Source organism: Falco peregrinus, chromosome 13 (genome assembly GCF_023634155.1).
Source record: "Falco peregrinus isolate bFalPer1 chromosome 13, bFalPer1.pri, whole genome shotgun sequence".
Taxonomy (NCBI): domain Eukaryota; kingdom Metazoa; phylum Chordata; class Aves; order Falconiformes; family Falconidae; genus Falco; species Falco peregrinus.
The window spans coordinates 24,051,952-24,073,328 of record NC_073733.1 but is presented as its reverse complement, the minus strand read 5'-3'; the positions used below and the strand labels follow the sequence as shown (position 1 = coordinate 24,073,328).

The 21,377-nt window shown below is 49.4% G+C and overlaps 1 protein-coding gene across 1 annotated transcript in view; it reads left to right on the top strand.

The window, feature by feature from the left end:
• The window catches only part of AR (androgen receptor), a 60,462-nt gene that overhangs the window by 24,891 nt on the left and 14,194 nt on the right, over positions 1 to 21,377 (top strand). The window contains exons 2-4 of the mRNA XM_055818419.1: positions 2,555 to 2,706; positions 11,665 to 11,781; positions 18,482 to 18,769. Coding sequence (XP_055674394.1) covers positions 2,555 to 2,706; positions 11,665 to 11,781; positions 18,482 to 18,769 — 557 coding nt within the window. The remainder of the gene's footprint in view (positions 1 to 2,554; positions 2,707 to 11,664; positions 11,782 to 18,481; positions 18,770 to 21,377) is intronic.

The following is a 21,377-nucleotide window of genomic DNA, read 5'->3' as shown; positions in this document are numbered from 1 at the left end:
ACTTCTGCTCTTTTCATATCTGAAGTACATAGTGCAAAGCGTAGGGAAAGCACAGTGTGGAAGGCCTTATGGAAGAAGATAAATTAGCCCTTTTCAGATTTCTGATTGCACAGAGAGGAGAACAAAGGTAATGGGTTGACAAGGAGAGGTCTGGTCCTGCTGGAATCTAAAACATTGCTGGATACATCCAAAAAGCTTTTGTATCTTGTATGTGCTGCAGGTTATTTCTTAGTAGTGTCAGCTCTGCAGTAGCCCCTCACACTGAGTGCCAGGGCTCTGCAGCGTAAGGCGCTTGTGCAGCCGTGGCACGGGGGAGGCAGGGGTGTCCTGGGCCCTGCTGGGGACGGAACAGTGAGATCGTGCTGGGAGGATGGGCGGTATGCTGGGGAGGGTGAGACAGGGAGGTGTTTGTTGTATCAGGACTTAACTATGGCAGATACGTTGCAGCCGACTCCATCTCCTTCATTTAATCAGTAATTCAAGAAAAGCCTTGGAGATTGCCCAGCGAAGCTGCGGATGCCCCATCCCTGGGGGTGCTCAAGGCCAGGCTGGACGGGGCTGGGGGCAACCTGGGCTGGTGGGAGGTGTCCCTGCCCCTGGCAGGGGGTGGAGGTAGGTGATCTTTGGGGTCCCTTGCAACCCAAAGTGTTCTGTGATTCTACGATTCTGTGAAATTGAGATTGTTAGGGAAGGAGAGCTGAGCAGCATCTACAGATGAGTCGCTGATTATGATTACTGCTGCTAAAAAGGTGTGAAATTACTCAAAATGTTTCTTGCCTTAAGAACAGAGGATAAAACTGCTGCTCCAGTTATTAACCTACAATTTAGGTAGGATCTGCATAGCTCTCATGAGGAATAGAAGATAGCAGCATTCTTGAAGGACAGAACTGACAGCAAGATTGGAATAGAGGGGAGAGCCTGGGGTTTGATCTCTTCTGCTGCATTTCATGCTTTACTCTCTAGGCGTGAGGGGCTTAGGAAAGACAGCCGTTCTTCAGCAAGGAGCCCTGGCCTGTCTGAAAGGCAAACGGCACCAGTGCTTTGGTAACAGAATTAGTCTTTGGCTGAAATTAAGCATCCCAGACAGTTGTTCATATAACAACAGCAACAGTGCCTTAAGTCCTGTCTGCACCAGAAAGTACTTTTCACCTAGGGTATGATTTAAATCAGTCAAGTTTTGATGGTTCCTCATCTGTTCTTGAGGAAACACTTTTTCTCATTTCAAACCTCTCTTTCCTCAGTTTAATTTTTGTCTCTTGGGAAGCAGAACAAAAGGGAATGGATAGTCTGGACTAAAGAAGCTACTCTTCCTACCAGAATTAAAATATCTGAGCAAAAGATGATAACCAGGCAGCTGCCCTTGTGATCCCTGTGCAGGATCTCCCTGTGTTTTGGGAAACAAGTAGTGAAGCAATTCAGGGAGAGGAGGTGAGAGAGGGGTGGGAGAGGGATGGGAGGGGTGGGGGGGAAATGGGGGACCGCGTGGGACTGGTGCCCCGGTGCCTGCTGCAGTCTCAGCCCGGCAAGCGCAGGGCAGCGGTGCTGTGCATTATAACTTACCCAAGAGATGGAAACCCCTATGGAAAAGCTGGTGATGAGCACAGACATCATGCGTATCTCTCCTTAAATAAACTTCTGTGCTGCCAGCTGCATCCATTTCGGTGTGTGAGATGTCCCCTTGCTTGTGTTGTACCCAGATGGGCAGAGCTGCCTGCGGACCTGCCACAGGCAGCAGTTTGGGGCAGAGGCACTGAGAAGCCAGATACAGTTCCCTTGGCCTGCGGTCTGTGTTGGTGTTTGACCCCTTTTACTACAAGGTGCAAGATTTCAGAAGATCACGTTATGGATTCTGGCTGCCAGGCTCTCCCAGAGCTGTTTTCTGTTTCAGTGGATTTTGGGTTTGTTCATACTGTGGGCCCAAATGGGGCTTTTCTGAGTGTGAAATTTTTTTCCAAGAAGTCCTGGCATCGTCACATTTACTTTTAATGTAATTTGATTTCTAAAAGCTCACTTGCAAGCATTCAAACAATACCAGAAACCAAAAGCAGGTCTAATTTTGACCAAAAAGTTGCGGTGACCTAGTGACTGTTAGAAGCTAATTGCTTCATCTGGTGTTCTGACAAAAAGCAAGTTCTAGCAAATAACTTAAAATGCTATTGCTCCCCACACTGCCTAGGCATGCGTTGACTTGTGATTCTGATAAGCTCCTCTCCTGCTGCCATGCCTCTTGACAGAGCAGCTTCGCCATCGATCTGATCAACCCGGTGTGTGGGAAGGTGGGGCAGGAGGGAGGTGGCAGGATAGAGTACTGGCCAAGAGGAAAGGGTTTGGGCACATGGATGGAGGAAAGCATAAGGAATATGTGGTCAGAGAGTGGGGCTGGCTCTCGGCAGTGTCTCGGTGCTGTGGTTGATGTGGCTGGTTGGCACTACGCCAGCCCGATGCCCATGGGCAGTGCGGCACTGGTGGGTGACACCCTCCCCCGGGGTCCCGGCTCGTCCTAACCTCATATGCTGACCCTTTCCCCTTGTTCTCCTTCTGTTTCACGCTGCAGGTTGGAGACTGGCCGTGAACATGTCTTGCCCATTGACTATTACTTCCCACCTCAAAAGACTTGCCTGATCTGTGGAGATGAAGCATCTGGGTGCCATTATGGAGCCCTCACTTGTGGGAGCTGCAAAGTCTTCTTCAAACGGGCGGCTGAAGGTAATGTGTACAGAGAGGGAGGGAGTCACTCCCACTTCCCACGTGTTGGCTTTCGCTACCAAAGTAGCCTGAGAGGCAAATGCTCCTGACACAACTTCTCTCATCAGCAGAGTCATTAAATCCAAGTGCGGGAGGCTTTCGCAGTGGCACGGTGTGTTTCACTCCTGTGGAAAGGTTCGGCAGCCTTGCCCTGGGGAGCCTGCCCAGCCAAGGGGACTGAGGCAAGAGCAGTGGGGACACAGTGTGGTGGGTTTCTAAGGTCTTTGAAACTAGTGAAGGAGAAAAGCCAAGGATAAATTGATTTCTTTTTCCTGTGTTTGTCATTCCACATTACTGAATGCCCTCAAAAAGTAGCCAAACCAGGTTGCCAGAACACAATCCTTTTCAATGCTGGTTATCTTAGCGACCTAGTGAGACCCCACAGCAGTCAGTTCCTGCTTCTCCTGTGGACTCTCAAGGGTGCTTTAAGTTCCTATCAGCCCTCCTGCGATCTCAGACCCACAACTCCAAATTTAGGGATGGTTTTCCTCTCTTGCACCTCTTTCAAAGGATCACTTCTCTCAATACTTGCAAAACTGCAGAACCATCGTGTCCATCAGGAGCTGTGCTCTGACCTGGGTATCCTTGATGCTTCTCCCCAACCCCTGAGAAGGCATCTTCTCCTTCATGTCGAGCTCTGTAGTGCCAGGCTCTCCAGAGATAAGTGTGAGCCTAGATGTTCCCTCTCAACAGCAAGGTCTTTGCACCGTCTTTCCTTGGTCATTAGCATGTAGAAGGACGTAGCCATGCCAGGAGTGAACTTGCCAGTACTGGTTCAGGGAAGAATCAGGGCTGTGCTGTAGAGGACAACAGTGCCCTGTAGCCATAATAGGCCAGTCAAATAATATAAATAGATAGTAAGTTGGGCATATTTTTCCCCAGTAAATATACAGGTATGTCTATTTGCTACACAGCAATTCTGTAAAGCCAGATGGATTGGCTTGTGCAGCCAGAGTAAATACCAGATGCTTGTTTAAGTCAGCAAGTTATTGTTGATTTATAGTGAATGGAGCTTTGGCGCTCTGTCAGATAAAGTGCTGATGAAATACCCTGTGTCAGCTGGTGAGCCCTGGGCGTCGCTTCTCCTCGCACACCTGGGTGGGCTCCATCCTGCCTGGCGGTGGGTGTGTGGACGGGGCTGTGAGATGCTCCCTGAGAGAGGGGAGGCAGCCTGGCTGCCTGCGCCGCTCTTGGTCATATGCTGTGGTGGTGGTCCCTCTCCTGATTGTGTTATGTCATTAATTTAAATGGTATGTTATGCCTCTTCTTAGTTTTTAAGCCTCCAGATATGGCAGAGGGTTAGAAGTGTTTGGCTGTGTTAGGATTGGGCAGGAGCAGCTCTTTGCCTTTCCCCTGGCCGAGCCCAAGGAGCGCAGTGGGTCTGCAGCGAGGAGCGGCAGCGTGTGGGGGGACCTGCTGCAGCGTGAGACTTTGTCTTATATTACCCTGAGGTACGTGGAGGTACATGGACAGAGTCTTTTCTTTGGGGAAGAAACAGTAAGTCAGACTCCTTAATAAACACTGAATGCAGGGTAGCGGTAGGTGAGGATTTCTGTCCTAACTCTTGGTGATTTTCCAGCCAGGCCTTTCCTTCTTAAAGTTGAGGAGTGATATTGAAAGCTGATATTTCAGTGTGTTCTCATGTTTTAAAGTCCACAAAGTACATCTCTGAAAACCTTAGGTCACCTTTGGAGACTTTTTACAACAAGTGATCAGAAATCTTCCCCAATGAGAAAAGGAACCTTTTCTTCTGCCTCTGTTACCTTCCCATTACTGGTGTAAACCAGCCGCCTCTGACGGGCAGGAGAAGGGATGCGCAGGGACCTGGAGAGCACCCACACCCATCACCTGGGAGGGAGTGGAGAGCAGCTAGACACATAGTTTTTCTTTTATCATATTCTTTGCCTAATATAATACTGAACTTATTTGGCAGTAATTCAGGGGTGTTTAAGAAGGTTTTATAGACATATGCTGCCTTCTAAGGGATTAGAAAGGGAAAAGTGTTTTTTTTTAAAAATTATTACATTGATTCCTCTTCCCTTTTGAAACACACTGAGGGGTTCATGTGGTTTGCAGTAGAGCAGATCACTCCTGCTTTGATAAAATGTTTGACAGATTTGAGTTTTTTTGCAAGCTGAGGTCCAACCAGTTCATCCAGAAAGATGCTGGAAGAGTTAACAGAAAAGACAGAATATTTTCCTGCTCTCTTTCTGTCAGCTCTCTTGATTTGTAGACTCTCTCAAGATGTCCAGGTTATGTATAGGCCAGCTCTAAAATACACTCTGCAGATTCTTCTGCTCTGACATGGACTTCCTCACTTGCAAGACAGCCAGCCTCATTTTTCTAATCACACCTGGCATTTGTCTCCCTTTGTGTCACCCCACTCTGGTGTCCAAGTGCTGGGCTGGGGCTCACTGCCCCAGCGAGAAGTGCTGCTGTTCCTCTGCTGCCAGACACGCTCACAGCCTGTGAAGGAGGACTACTCCTCCTTCTAATTCCTCTTTCTCCTATGATAACAAAGATTTGGTAAACAAAAATTGCATCCACCTCAGCACGGGTTTTGTTTTTTCTTGACACAAGTAGGCACGGTGTCACTTCGCATCGTTAGGGTGGCTTGGATGAGTCAAAGACATTAGGGTTTGGTCCTCGTGGTACCACACATCCCTGAAAAACAAAAATGCTTTAAACACGACATGCTTCCAAATCAATTGCCGGTCCAGGGGCTCCTGTTGTTCCATCCCATCCAGGAAGGGAGTAATTTTTGCATCATCTACATCCATCCCTGAAAAAATGGTAGCTCTTCCTTGTCCCTCCAGGACTGCATGAGATCCGATGGGCGCCCCGGGCCGTTCAGAGCTGCCTCTGTGTGCTGCACCACCTTAGGCTGTGCTCCTGATGGAACTGCCTTTAAATAACAGAGAGCTAAGCGAAAAAAATAACACAGTATTTGGCAAATTCCCCAGCGGTCTAACAGCTCTAACTGCAGTGCAAGTCTGTTCTGATTCCCTGTCAGTCACTACTGACGGGTCATTGTTCTATGCCCTGGCCTGCTGAAGATTAGCCTTGCATCCGCAAAATGTCTCCAGGCCAACTCAACAGTTTCTTGCCAGTTTTCAAGATGACAACTGGCTAAAAGTGAACTGTTTTCAAAGACCATCACCATGTCTTGAAATGCTTCCTTCTGCTTCTTGTGGCTGATCTAACAGTGTGCAAAAGAGTCGGGTCTGCAAAAGGCTTCTTGCGGTGTTGCAGCTCTGTGATGCAGCTCTCCCAGCCCTGCACCACAGTGCTTCTCTGTGGGGGACACGGGACATCGGTGCCTGCTTTGCTGGGTGCCCTGAGGGGTGGCAGTGCTCTGCGATGTGCCAGTAATTGCCAGCTGCTGGCTGCTTCAGCCTGCACTGGAGCCAGCTATCAGTCAGCGCATCGTCAGACATGCCATCGTTGGAGTCTGAAGCAGGCGACTTCAAACAGGCTCGGGAGTTAAAACATGATGGGTTTGTCTTGTTGCCAGAGTGCTGAGCAATTAAAACATTCTTGCTGGATTTAAGCATCTTTAAAATAAGGCCTTTTCAATTTGCACAGTCCTATAGCTGTTTGTTTTTAAGCTCATCGTTTAGCCTTGGCTTGCTCCAGGCTTCTTCTTGTATGGAGCTGTTACCTGCCTATGCTGTTAGTTCGCCATCTGTAGCTTCCGCACTTGTGTTTCTCTGCCTAGCTAATGTTTAAACTTGCAGACCATCATTTCTGATTCCCTGGAGAGCTTCCCCCTTGCTCTTCCCACAAAGCCAGCCAGCCTTCCCAGCAGTGCTGAAGCCTGTGCTGTGTCACGGCGGCTGGATGCTTTCCTTTTTTTTTTCCTTCAGTCTTCCAGTGAATACAGGTGACTATTAAGAAAGCACCTTTCCAAAGATAGTGTATTGCTAGTTGGCTCAGTGTTGGTTCCTGGGAGCTTCACAGCTGTGGCCTCTTTATTTCTAATTGGGGCATAGAGTGGGAGCTTCAGAGCGGAACCAGTGCCAAACCCGCAGGCTCAGCTCTCACCATAGCCCGGCTGGTGACAGCGATGGGGAGAAGAGTTTTTACAGAAGAGCACTAGAGACCCTGTGGTTCCATGAGACCCTGGGGGATTCGCTTTCTCAGAGAGCTTGGCCTTATCCCCCAGCTGTTAGAATTCGCTTTACGCCCTGAAATACAAGGATGTATTTCACAGGAGAAGAGAGAAGGATATCTCTCTTCCAAAAGGCATTTAATGGGTTTTCACATTCACAACTGTAAATCTTACTCCAGACTTTTGCATGGATTACTTTGCTTTCTGGAAGAGAAAGTGGCCACAGGATTTCGATTCAAGAACTTCTCTGGTTTGAGCAACTGATCTTTCTCCATAGATCTTGATTTTGAGTTTAGATTGGAGAACTGCTCTTCCCTCTGCTCCTGATGTTCACTGCAGTCCAGGTGATGAGCAGGAGGACCTGGTGATGGCAGAAGCGTCTTTCTGCCTGGCGTGTAGTGGCACAGGAGGGAGCCCTAGCCAGCAGGGCTGTTCCCAGCAAGGGGGGAGGTGGCAAAGCAGCGTATTCCCAGTGTGCGGTGAAGGGACTTGCAGCCTGCAAGAGCCTCTGTTGCACAGACTGATCTCCTAGGGTTCCTATGCTGGTCTGGCACAGCAGGGGGGTGCTGAGGACCTTCGTAACTTTGCTTCTCACCTATGTACGTGTCAAACAGTGTCTGGATCAGCAGGGAAGGAGCCGGGTCTTCCCTAGGCATACATCTGTGGTGTCATCAGCTGGCTAGTTATCCCTGAGGCTGACACCTTGCGAACGTCCCCACTGTGAAGGCATTTTGGGTGATGGGCTTTGCAAAGAGCAGGACCACCGGGTAAGGTAGGAGGGTATGTTTAAAGTTTAGACCTGTACTTACAGGTTTTCAAAGCAAGAGCCTCTGCTTTGGAGTAATATGAGAAAGCATCTCTATTGTTTGCAGGAAGGAAGAAGGAAAAGAATCATTTCAGTATTAATAAAGGAAGAACTAGTGCATTTATCTTTAAATAACGAAGAGCTGATTGCAAATGTCTCAGCTTGTTCTTAAATGAAGATAGTAGATTATCCTGACATTAAAACCAAGTTTCCATTTATGAGAAGTTCCTTAAGACAGATAGAACCTGTCTGTATCCCAGCCACCCTTACTCGTTCCCTGTTTTTTTACAGCCAGAGGTGTCATCTCCTCCGTGTGCCCACGATGTGCTTAGGTGACACAGCCATTCGTGTCCCTGGCAGGTGGTGCACGCTCCCAGCTGGGAGAGGAGGGGTGGTGAATGCTGCTGCGGACAGAGCAGAGGAGCTGCCGTTGCTGGTGTATCCACCAGGGATGCCTGATTCGGTGGTGTGTCGGTCTGTGCCAGAGGCAATGTGTATCCTGGCCGTCCTGGTTCTCTGTGGTCAGTGGAACCAGTGGAGGTGGTTCAGGGTGGTGGCCTTCACTGGGGCAGTGGTATGGTGTGGCCCCTCTCCCAGGTGCTGGGTTGGTTTCACAAACCATATCCACAGCTGGGATACCTGTGATGAGGGTGCTGAGTTTCTCCAGTAATTAAAAGAGGAATCTCTGCATCCCTAGGAATTCAGACAAGATGGGCAAGCAGCTTATTTGCATGCTGAGCAGAAGCAGACTCAGGAATAGCCATTGCGTGACTGTGTGTTTCCCTTTTTGTTAATGACTAACAGCTTAAAATAAACAGTACTAGACTGCATGTACAGTTAACAGAAAATTGGTTCCTGCCCCAAAGAGTTTATTTTGTGAACCAGGAAGCAGGCCTTGCTATTTCACCAAAACCACTGTAGCGTGTCAGTGGGGTGAGTTGTTGACTGCTGCTTAAAAGCTCGCATCCATCCGAGCCCATCGGCAGGGAGGTAAAGTTGTTGTAGACACTCTTCTAACGTGCCCGTTCTGTGCAGGTGGTCCGGGAGGGCTGGCATGTGCCGAGGCACCCTGCCCAGGCCCGGCTGGTGGGAGGGAGGTCAGTCCCTCTCTGTCCCTTCCCAGCAGAGCCAGAGGTGGAGGGTGCTGCTGAAGAGTTGATGGGAAACGGCTGCCTCATGCAGCAAGGCTTGAACCCAGTTCCCAAATCTCACCTGTCTCCCTGCTCCCATCCTGCGGGTGCCCATGGGTGCCTGGGGGCATGGAGCAGGGTGGGGGGTGAGCCAGCGTGTTGGGACACTGCATGGAGCTCAGGGGAGAGGAGGGGGCTGGGCGGTGTTCCTCCTCTTGGCAGGGGAATTTAGATAGAGCCGTGCCTGACCCTGGAGCGTCCTTGTGGGGCTCGGGCAGCGACTGTGCTGCCTTCCCTTCCTAAAGTCATTCATGGGAAAGGCTTGACCTTTTAAAGGATTTTGAGCTATTGTTGTTGCAAAAATGCTGTAGTTTAGACTAGGGAGGCGAGATAGGGAAGGAGCAGGAGCCAAGGGGCGAGCCAGAGGGTTGTATGGATGCTCCTAGGGCAGCACTGCTTGTGGGCAGCCCGACAGCCTCAGCCAGGGACCGGTTTGGCTCTGTGGTCTGGGCTGGAGTGTTCCTGATAGTCCCAACCCCAGGCATTTTATACTCGTGGTAGTTTCAATAGGCTCTGGAGCATCCCAGTGTCAGACATTGTCACAAGTCAGGAATCCTGCTGTGCAACTGGAGGGGAAGGAGAGCCAAGTCACCTTACAGCTCTCTGTGCCCATGCCCGAGAAAGGAGGGTGTCCATTCTTGTTTGATGTATGCACGTAAAGAGGTCAAGCGGAGAGAGTATGGCCTCAGCACTTGTTTCCCATAGCACAGAAATAGCTTCAAGTAACCCGGTTTCAGCTGAAGTAGTTTATTACTCATCCTCCTCAATGAACCATTGAAAGGGAAGGTGGTGCTTGTGTCCTCTGGGATTCGGTGTAACTGCTGCTCCTGAGGCTTGTGTAAGTGTCCTTAAGCTGGTAATGAGCAAGCGGCGGGAGGTGAGAAGAGGTCCTGATGAGAACAGTGTTAAAAGGATTTAGCAAGGTATCACATGCTGCAGGTAATGCACTCTTGCTCCATTATGTCTCCAGCCTTAACAGCAAAGGCATGGGGCTGGTGTAATGATCAGCTTTTAATGGGGATGGTTATAAGTTCACATATGGGGTATTTTTGCAGCCCTTTGGCATGGCCCTGTGCACGTGCAGAATGAGGAGGAGCTGATTATAAGCTGAGCCTTGTAATGGCTTTCCTGCGACCCCGTGGTGAGGGGCTGCAGGTGGGGTTTCACCGGGGTAGCAGTGGGACCTTTGGGGGCTCCTTCTTCCCAAGGGTGCGGGAGACAAAGCGGCTCTGCGGAGCTGGGAGGGTGGTGGGTAAGCAGCAGACAGTGCCAGCGAGGCCTGTGATACTGGGATACTAAACGTTTGCTGCTGTTCCTGATCCTGGTATCTTCAGAAGTTGTGGGGGGAGGGTGGGGCGGGCGGGGAGCCATTGTATCAATGCACCAAAATCGGTGCATCTCTTGTCAAAACTGGTACATTAAGAGTTAAGATTCAACCTTGTCCTATTAATGGATCTCTGGTGACTCCAAAGGGCTGTTCCTATAAGAATACAGGAAGCAAGGGCAGGATGATGAATACAAGGTTAAGCTGGGTATAGGCTGTTTTCCCATGTAAGCTACTTAATGCAAAGTTTGTGAGGTGCCCAGCTCTGTTATTGACTGAGACTGGTTTAGCTTGGAATGGTATGAAGAACATCAGATAAATCCTTATCCAGTAAACGTGTTTAGACTTGACAAGAAAACAAGTGATGAGTCAGGAAGGAAAGCTACTTTTTGGCATGTCTAGAAAATGAGGCAGGAACACCCCCCCCCCCCCCAAAAAAAAAAAAGAGCAGAAATCTGGGGCTCTAAGGGCTGTGCTCAAAATGAGCAGAAAGGTGAGTCTAATATGCCAGGTAACCTGACAGTAACTCACTCCTGAATTTTCTGCAAGCCCCTCTAGTCCCGCTGCTGCTCAAGGTCTGCCTCACTGGGAATCACTGGCTGGTCCCAGTTTCCTCCTGGCTGGCTGGGAGTGCAGCCTGGGGACAGGTGACTGGTGCGACCCTGGCACGGGACCAGGGCAGCAGAGCCTGTGGGCCAACAGCCCCCATGCAGGCAGCTCCCCAGCCCTGTCTGTAGCCTGCAGGCAGCAAACCCAGTTAGAGTTAATAGGTGGTACCAAAAATAATTCAGCCCCAAAAAATGCTGTAAAGAAAAGCACGGTTGTAGAGGGAAGGCCACTGTCTGGGGACTATATTTAGCAAACTGTAGGTGAATGCCGTGGCAGGAGAAGCAAACTGTATTTTGAAGGGGTTCTGGGAGAAAAACTGTTCTTCACAGCAAAAGGCAAGCAATAGATGTGTGACATTTAAAAAATGAGACCCAAACTATCCATACTTCGTTATTTAATTGCTGTTTATTGACTACCTCTGCTGTGCTGCAGGGTGCAGAGCGATGTTTCTCCTGGGAGATCGTGATGTAAAAGCCTGTGATGTGTGGGTGGAGAGGAGCAGCGCTGCCGGCGGGGAGGGCAGGTGGGGAAGGGGTGCCGAAGTATGGCAAAGCAGCAGTGCCCACGGCTGCCTTTCGGTAGCCAGCCCTCGTACAAAGCCTGTGTATCTGGCAATGAACCTCTCCTGTGGCAGCAGAGGAAGAGCGGTGCTGTTTTCCCAACAGATACCAACTTCCAACATAAATCTTCTTCTGGAGGGTGAACTGGGAAACCAGCACTGGTATAGTTCTCTCTTCTCTTATTCTGCTCCTTTCTTCTCCTCCAGCGACGCTGGTGACCCTGGTGATACTGAGAAAGAAAATAACAAGTCCGTTTCTCCTTGTAGACCCAGTGTGATTGGTACCCACCACCCATCTGCCGTTTCCTCTGTTATTTGTAGGTAAACAGAAATACCTCTGTGCCAGCCGGAACGACTGCACCATCGACAAGTTCAGAAGGAAAAACTGCCCGTCATGCCGCCTGCGAAAGTGCTACGAGGCTGGGATGACACTCGGAGGTACTGCCTGAGCAGCGGGCTGCGCAGCCCGGCTGCTGCTGCAGATAACGAATGTACTCAGCATATTCATAACAGTTGGTAAATGGCTGAAAGAGTGAGGCTGATGGAGTGTAATGAGCTTCAGGAAACACTTGCAGGTTTCTAATACCAAAACTAATTTTCATTAAAGTTCTGTTTGACTTTCAGGAAACATTGTTTTTCCTTAGTTTAAAACCTTGTTAATCTGAAAAGATGTAAATGGCTGGGTAAAGTGGATTCTCGCTCACGCGGAAGCCTCTTTGAAGAGAGCACTCCCATCTTAGGATGATTTTTCCCAGGCAGAAAGGGGCATTTTTCTTCAAAAAACTGGAGGCCCCCCAGTATTTTCCTTTGCTGAACAGCAGTTGCTCCTGTCTCACTGGTAAAAGATCCTTGTTACAGTTTGTTTCAAAACCTGTAGCACTGCCAAAACCTGACAGAGCACCTGTATCCAAAATCTGATGTTTTCTGCTCAAAATCTAGACGCTACAAGGTGGATCACTGGGTGGCTCATCTTTGAGTTCATTTGATGTGAGGGTGAGGAAGAAAAATGGGGCTGATGGACCTGACTCATGATGAAAATGGGAGCCAGAGGTGATAGAGAAAGGAAAGCCTCAGGCACAGGGCAGAGGGAAGGGGGGAGCCTTGGCTAGTTATGATGTGCTGACATTTTAGTTTAAATATTTCTACCACTGCTGGGATGTGCAGTGCCTCCTGGAGCTGCTGGGCTGCAGGAACCTTGTCTTGAAGAACTTGCTACTGAAACGGTTCTGGTTGATTGCTTATCGAGGAGCAGTGGTTTTAATTTTATTTTTCTCCTGGATGGTTCTTAAAGCTCGGGTACCAACAGCTGGCAGGGCAGGAGCCTGCCTCTCCCCTCTGCTTCTGCAGCAGTGAGTGGTAAATCTGAGTGCGGGGGGTGGGGGGGAGTGATGCAAACGATGCTCAGCTCACTCCTTTCCTCCTGGTAGCAAGCAGAAAAACCAAATGTCCCAAAAGGTAATGCAATCCTAAAACCTCGTGATGTCAGCCCCCTGGGCTGGTTCTGATGGTGCTTCACTTACCCTGCCACCCTCAGGCGAACCGTCAGCAGACGGCAGGGTGCTGCCGCTGCAGTGCCTTGGGAGCAACGTGCATGGGCACGTGCCATGGCGCACCCCAGTTCGGGAGTGCCAGGGAGGTGCCAGAGCCACCTGATGCCACCAGGCAGGCAGTTTGCTTGCTGAGTTATCAGGCAGCTATCTCTGTCTCGGTTCCCTGGTATCTCCTTCACCCGTTCTACTCCCAACCTGGTCATCCAGCCCAGCTGGGAGGGAGCAAGGGCAGAGGAACCTGTCCCAGAGCCATGCCTGCCCAATGCCTGCTTGCAGGAGTCCCTGATGACAGTCATTTTTGTGGCCACTGGTAGCCATGGCTTCCCAGGGAAGCAGGGAGGCTCCTCCTTGTCTGCCTGGGACATCAGAACCGGGGTGCTGCCTGGTATTGCCGGGGTATTGCTGGGCTCCTGAGCCAGGGAACCAGGACGAGGAGCCAGACCCAGCTCCCTGGTCCACAGCCAGCAGAAGGGCTTTGTAATACCATCCAAAACAAGCACGCTCTTATTCTTAAGCGCTTTTTTTCTGGTGAGGTTTCCTTAAGTAAGAGAAGAAATACATCAGTGTAACCTTCTTCTGCAGGACACACTGACAAAATTAATGCTAATACTGATAGCCACCCCCCTCCCTTTTATTTTTCTCAAGCTCTTTGGGTCACCCTGACCTGTTCTGCCTGGTCTGTTTTGCATTTGTTTTGAATGTCGGTTTAAAAGCAATTGTTGAAAAAACATGCACGCTATGAGTTTGTCCACAGTTATTTCTCCCACAGCAGAGAAGCAGAGCATTTGAAAACACTTCCAAGCTCCAAACAGTTGTTTTTAACTGCTTGTTAATTACCAGTCACTTTGAGGGTACAACAGAGCTGCCTGTCACCAGCAGACCTGCAGCTCTCAGTAGGTTTAATGGGAGGAGGAGGTGACACATTGAATACCTTATTTAGGGCTCTCTGCTTTGGCACAGAATGGCAATATGTCAAAGCACTTTGTTACTGATTGAGATCACTCTGACCTGCAAGCTGAAATCCATTAAACAGAATCTTCTCTCCCGATCAACACTGTAAAACCCAAGAGAAGAAAAAGGGAAGAAAAAAAAGTTATAATGCTGGTTTCATGTGCTCAGTTCTGCTGGTCCACTGTCCTGCCTCTCCCGCAGCACCAGTTCCTAGTGCAAGCGCAGGTGCCTGCAGGGCTGCACGGACTGTGCCAGCCCCTGTGCATGGGGAATGTGCTGCTGCACGGACTGTGCCAGCCCTCGTGCACACACGGGCACCCAGACCCCTCTGCCTTGCTCCTGCCTGGACCCTGCCCACCGCTCAGCCAGTGCAACTGCTGCTGCACTACAGAGCTCTGCATTTAGGGTGCCTCCCGGTTGTTTGCTGCCAGTGTGTTTTACATATATGTTTATATATGTTTTATATATATTTTATGTATGTGTATATATATTTTTATTAAAATAATATGTATTATTTATATAATGGCATGCAAGGTGCCGTAGGCTGTTACCATTGTGAGAATCGAGCACCTGTGCCCTCGGCCGGGGCTGGCAGCCCGCCTGCGCTGCAGGAGGTCTCAACCAGCAGCTGTGCCGTACACCTTTAGCCTAACTGCTGAGTGTGGGTCCTGTCTTGGGGCAAAACCTCCCAAACATGTCAAATCCAGTTTGTTTCATTGATGACAGCGCTAGAAGACTACTGTAGTAACTGCTGATACCTTGTAAAAGCCCAAGGCATGAGGCATACCTGTATTTAGTCCTAATTCAGGTCCAGTTGCTGTGGTTGAAATAGAGTAAATATCCTATAAAAGCATTTGATACCGATGTAAGCATTTCCAGCGGTGGAGAATCTAATGTGTTTTTTTCCATGCAGTTGCAGTAGTTAATTATGTTCAGTGTTGTGATAGATGTACCTTATTTTTCATCTTGTCTGTCCTTGATTTCCAGCAACTGGATCTTTATTACAGCGTTGCTTGCTAGATTGAAAAACCTATCTTTATTGAATTTCTGTCCCCGCAGTGGGTATTTGTTGGCTGTGATTTAATAACCCTATGCCTTCTGCATAGTCATCTAGGTAAAATTCTTTATTTCCTTGCTCCAAGGTGTGTTGTCTGGTCCTTACTGTTCTTATGGCTGCTGCAGTTTGCCAACACCTGCGTCACATGGTGAGCATCTAATTGCAGTTTCCCAGTGTCAGCAGCATCAGTTCTTAAAGGCGGTGGCAAGATGCTCGCCAGGCTGGTGTTTCCCGTCCTTCACGTGGCACAGGATCCTGCTAGTCCTTTGGCCACCAAACCACGCGGCCAGCTCAGGGCTCTGTGTTCGTCTGTCAGCTTTGGGCCTGAGTTCAGGCTGCCGAGGAGTTCGACAGCCACTGAGCATCAGGCTCACTTGCTCAGTTGCTCCATATCTGCTTACAGAGATGGGCTTTGCCGTGGTAGATGGAGCTTATCAGCAGGCCTCAATTGCTCTGTTTGGTGATCATTCCTTAATGCTCGTTACTGTTCTCCCACCTCTGCATTGTCATACAGACTCTTTTAGTAGAAATGGTTAATTTTCTTTTTGGACTGAATGTAAACGTTCACTAGCAAAGGGCCGTGAACAACCCTCACAAGAAACGAACCTGTCTGATGTTTCAACATTTATAATTACTTTTGAGATATATCATCTCGGTGATTTAAGATCCTTCAGCTGTACTGCCTGATTTTATATTGTTTGAGTCTTTTTAATTCATGTGGGCCAGACTGACTCAGATCTCTTATTAAACATGTCTGCTATACCAGTACTATTATAATTATTAACTAAAATTATCATGCCAGAGAGGGTTGATAGCTTGACAGGGTCTGGTTTTGACAAGCCACAGGTTGATATTAATAAAAAAATTGAAGACAGGATATAAGTCAGTCCTGTTTCAGCTTCTCTGACATTCCGCCTGTAGCTGAAATGAGCGTGCGGTGCCCGGGGCTGGCAGGAGTTCTCTGTCACTGCAGTGCAAGAGCACTTTTCTTCCAGGTTCCCAGAACTTTCCTGAGTCCCAGCACTCGTGAAAAATCCCTGCTGGAGCCCAGAGCTCCTCGACCGGGTATGCCTGGCAGGAGGGTGGGTAGGTGTAAGTTGCTTAGAATATGTGTCACCTTGATAGTGGCTCTATGGCATGCTCCCTAGGGATTCTTGCACCGGTGAATATTGTATCATGATACCATATAATTGCATCCTTTAAGCTTTTTTCCTGGTACATGGGATGTCTTCTCAGTTAGCCCCAAGCTGGACAGCAGAGGTACTGCAGGTGGGATGCGGGGACGGTACCACATTGGTGGAGGCTGCCGAGTGCTCTTGTCCCTGCCGAGAGCTGAGCTGGGCCACCACCTGTTCTCATCCCACCTGCTGGGCTTCATCCCACCTCGGTTTGGAGAAATACAGCATAGACTTCTGCCTAGCTTAGCTCCTCCTAGAATAAAATACAACAAGTGTCTTTAATTTGTATTTTTTTATTTCTGTTTTTGTTCCCAGTAGCTGCTGAGTAGGATCTACCACCAAAAAAGGTTTTTGCCCAGATGACTGAGTATAAGCTCGTCGTTACCTCTGAAGCTTTTCTCCATCTAGTAACACCAGTATTTCAGTGATCTGTGGAACAACTGCTCCTGTAAAGCACAAATATAAGGCTCCTCTGATAAGAGCAGTTATCACCTGCCTTCACTGCTCTGACATGGAGGAGCATGGTTTACGCCTGCAGTCTCAGAGCCAATGTAGCTGGTTGCTTGCTCTCTTACTTCACTGAATATTTTTTAGTACTAGATAATTCAATTTTAAGAAAAATATTTAACGTTTAAGCCAAACTACACGCGTGTTTTATACAGCGAGGGTTTGGCTCCACTCACGCATGGGACCTGATGGGCACGGGTTACTCGTCTTTGGAAGATACAGTTCAGGTTTTAGTTCTTCTTTTAAGCCGGGGAGCTTTGCTTTCCCAGCAGCTCTCCCATCTCTAAAGGCCGAGAGCCCAGCGCAACCGTGAGACGTGGCTCCTGCCTCAGGCGGGGTCAGCCCCGCTGCCCCTGCCCCAGTTAACACCAGGGTGTTTGGAAATGGGGGTCAGCGCTGGGCGCTCCCCTCCCTGCCTGCTGGAAGCAAAAACCCCAGCGGCGGCCAGGGAGAGCGGTGCTAACGGGGTCAGAGAGGAGAGTGGTGGGTCCCTGCTGGGTCCTGGTGCTGCCTGTGACTTCTGGAGGGGTGGGAGAGGGGGCTGGGTGCCCTGGCTGCCCGCCGCCCCGGCAGGTGATGGCTGGGGTGTCGCACTGCGCTGCAGCCGTTTTCCTGTTGCGCTCTTTTGTTTTTATTGCTCTTTCCTCCTCCTTTTTTGCAGAGCAGCCCATCTTAATTGCTTGTATAGTATATCACCCAAAGTACATTACTTAAAGATCAGTGTTCTGAATTGATTTACAAAGCTGTACTTTAACTTGACATTTTTATGTTTTGCTGCTTATTTTTCTAATTACAGCTGAAAGGAAATTTGAGATAAGTATCATGTAATGAAGGAGCCAAAACCCCAAGGACAATCGGTTTGATGTTACTTTCTCTGCTTGAATTAAGCAACTGGCTTTTTTTCTCTCTAATTAAATAGGGGGGTTGGAGTCAGTGAGGGGTGAAAGCTGTTCCTGTCTGCAGTAGCCTGCCAACCTGTGTTGTGCTGAACATGTCATGCAGATATCAAATTAGGTGAACACTGACTCCCCAAGAATTCTGATCTCACGCATCTGAAGCTCCTGGTGTATCTTTCTAGCAGACAAGTGTCTGTAATTATGAGCCAGATGCACAGGAGAAGCACTTTGTCATGGTGACAGGGCACAAGGTGCTGCCTCCTTGCAGTCCCACCCCACAGGCTCACTTGGCTGAGGTTGCCCTTGAGGCTAGCTAGCAGACCGAGGCCACCCCTGCTCAGCCTTCTCCTTGTTGGTGGGCTAGCTGGGGAAACTCCAGGGAAACAGCCATGGAACTGCCTGCTAGCTCTTAAAATGTATTTTCCGTTAATATGTTTGTAAGGCAGTGACCTGGCTGGGAGAGCTTGTTTATGCAAGTGTTGCAGGAGCCCCGGGCAGGGAGAAGGTTTTTATCTTGGTTACATCCCACTTCCACTCTGGCCCAGGATGGAACAGCCCCGCTTGAGCCTCCAAGTGCAATGGCTTTTTTCCCTGGAACCTGACCATCTACTGAGTTTGTGTGCTTGCCTTTTTAATTGTGTGTGAGTAGCTGTTTGGGTCGAGTCACCTCTTCTCTCTTTTCTCCGGTTCTTCCTCTGCGTTTCTCACTGGGAGTTAATGTGAGACTGATCACAGCTGAGGATGTAAATGGTGCTTGTTCTTTTCCACGTAAGATTAATGAGCAAATGGATTTCCTTGTGCAGCATGTGCTTCCTTTCGTCCATACATGAGGTCTGTGATGCCGGTGCACTCTTTGGGCGGCATGCACTGAAGGAGTAGCTGCTGCTGGTCATTGTTTTTCCTTTCCTCGTAAATCTAAGTGGAGGCCAAGAAACCTTGAGGGTTTTTTTGTTTTTTTGTTTTTTTTAAGTCTCACACTAAAATGTTTCATTTCCACAGCCCGCAAGCTGAAGAAGCTGGGTAACCTGAAGACACAAGATGACATGGAGGCAGCCAGCTCATCCAGCCCCACAGAGGAGCAGGCTCCTGAGATGGTGATGACACGCATTGATGGGTATGAGTGCCAGCCCATCTTCCTCAACGTCCTGGAGGCCATTGAGCCTGGTGTGGTGTGTGCTGGCCATGACAACAGCCAGCCAGACTCCTTCTCCAACCTGCTGACCAGCCTGAATGAGCTCGGGGAGAGGCAGCTGGTCTACGTGGTCAAATGGGCAAAGGCCTTGCCAGGTGAGGAAGGAAACAAACAAAGCCCGTCCCTTCCTTGGCACGTTCCTACAGCACCCTTGTTTGCATCGCCGGGGGTGGGTTTGAAGGAGGTGGTCTGCAGCCCATGTCCCACCATCACACAGTTGCTTGGGGGAGCATCTTCCGGGGCACCTGTCTGTGTAATACCTTTGTAAAGCAGGCTGCGGCAGCATCAGGTTTTGCCTCCTTTGGGCAGCTGGTTGATGGGAGAGGTGACTAGGGGGTGACAAGGTACATCAAAACTTAAGGTTTGGGTTATGATAACACCTGGCACATGCTACCGTGTGGGCATGTGGCTGCTCCCACGCCGGAAGGGTGCAGGTTTGGGGTTCAGGGTCTTGCTCTCTTCCCACTCTCCCTGTGAGGATTCTGTTCCAATTCCAGGGCTGTGTCCGCCAGACCTGCAGAAGTCTTCTCTAAGGAAATATTAGCCCCGTCCCATAAGCTGCATGAAGTGGTGAAAAGGGTAAATTGCCCAGGTGAACCAGAAGTGTGCCACTTTGTGATGTGAAAGCGAGAGGGGGGAAACTGCTGAAAGGAGCTGAGGCTTGCGAGATGGGAGAAATCCTTCCTCCCCACTTCTATATTTCACAAGCCAATTAATTGTAAAATAGCAAAAGAGACATACAAAATCCCAAAGGGCTTTTTCCTGGCAGTCAGATTGCTCGTGTGACAGGCTGGTGGAATATATTTATGATGCATTCAGACTTGTGATATGGGAGTACATTAGGGTCAGGAAGTTTCCAAATGGTAATAATTAGCAGGTGCTGTAAATGAGAACATCCCGGTGATACATCGAATACACTCCTTGGTTCTGACCATAGAGGTTACCAGTCTGTAACATGCTGCCTGTTGCATGTTGTAATCCTGCCAATGGAATGAATGAAATTACAGAAGACTGAGATCACCCTGGGTGCAGCGGGATGCAGTGCACCTCCGGCATCCCTGATGCTGGGGCACGGAGATGATGCCAAGCTGCCTGCCTCATCCTGGCCTTGTTCCACAGGAAATGCCACAGAAAAGAGGGATCCTACTCTTTGTGTGGGGTGTTATGACCAGAGGCAAAATAAGCTTGCTACTTGTCCTGGTTTTGGCTGGGATGGAGTTAATTTTCTTCCAAGTAGCTGGTGCAGTGCTGTGGTTTGGATTTAGTATGAGAATAATGTTGATAACACACTGATGTTTCAGTTGGTGCTAAATCATGCTTCCCCCAGGCCAAGGACTTTTCAGTTTCCTGTGCTCTGCCAGTGAGGAGGTGCACAGTGAGCCGGGAGGAAGCGGAGCCAGGACAGCTGGCCCGAACTAGCCAAAGGCATATTCCATACCATAGGACATCATGCTCGGTATATAAACTGGGGGGAGCTGGCTGGCTGCTGCCGATCACTGCTGGGGGACTGGTCAGTGCGGGGTGAGCAACTGTATTGTGCATCACTTGGGGTTTTTGCCTTGGGTTTTATTCCTCCATCTCCTTATCCTCTTCGTAACAATTACTGTTGATATTACTATTATTACTACCACTACTACTGCTACTACTTTATTTAAATTATTAAACTATTCTTATCTCAGCCCAGAGGTTTTACCTTTTTCCGATTCTCCTCCCCATCCCACCGCGGGGCAGGGGGGCAGTGGCTGTGTGGTGCTTAGCTGCTGGCTGGGGTTGAACCACGACACCACTATATACCAAAACCTGGTGATGAACTGCAGCCAGATGTTTGATGTTCCCAGAAATAGAGCAGTCCCCTGGAAGTAGATTGACTGGTGGCCCAGGAGGGCTGTTGGTCTGCATATGCTTAAATGCACAGTAGTCCATTCTGTTTCTTATATTCTCGAGTCAGAAAAGGTTCATCTAGCTTGTGAAACCAGGAACAAGTCCTGCTTACTCTTCCAGCTTATCTACATCAGACATCAAGATTTCTTTAGAAGAGTACAAGGAGACACCATCAAACCCGACCGGCAGTCCGGGGGCTGAGGTTGTAAAACTGCGGTAGGGCTAATGGAAAGGGAGAGTGCTTTGAAAAACATTTTTCATCGTAACCACCCCCTTATCAAAGGCTTTTACTCTCCTCTACTGCACCTGATCTCCGACCCCAGGCTGCATGGCAGCATGGCTTATGACAGCTGCTGCACCACTGCCTCCTGGTGCCGGTGCCCGCTGGGCCAGCATCTGGGCAAAATTAATTCTCATCTTACATCTGAGCGGTCACGGCTCTGGGCACTCACAATATAACCGCAACCCCCTCCACAGGCCAGGGCTCCCAGTGGGCACACTGTGGTGGGATGCTGCCTGGCTGCCCTCCCTGTCCTGCTGGTGCTGGCTGACCGTTAGCATCATTGTGCCCTGGGAGAGAGGCAAGGCCAGGGGGGTTTTTTCCCAGCTTTCTCCAGAAGTTCCCTGACATGTGCCAGTGCTGGAGGGCTCAACAGTAATAATCACAAATTTGCCACTCAGTCATTCTCCTGATGTTTTCCAGGGAAGGGATGAATAACTGCCGAACTGGTGCTGTTCTGGTGCTGCGGGCAGTGGCTGTGCTGCGGCAGGCACTGCTTTCCCTGCCTGCACCGTGGGCACTGCGCTTTTTGAGTAAACTTG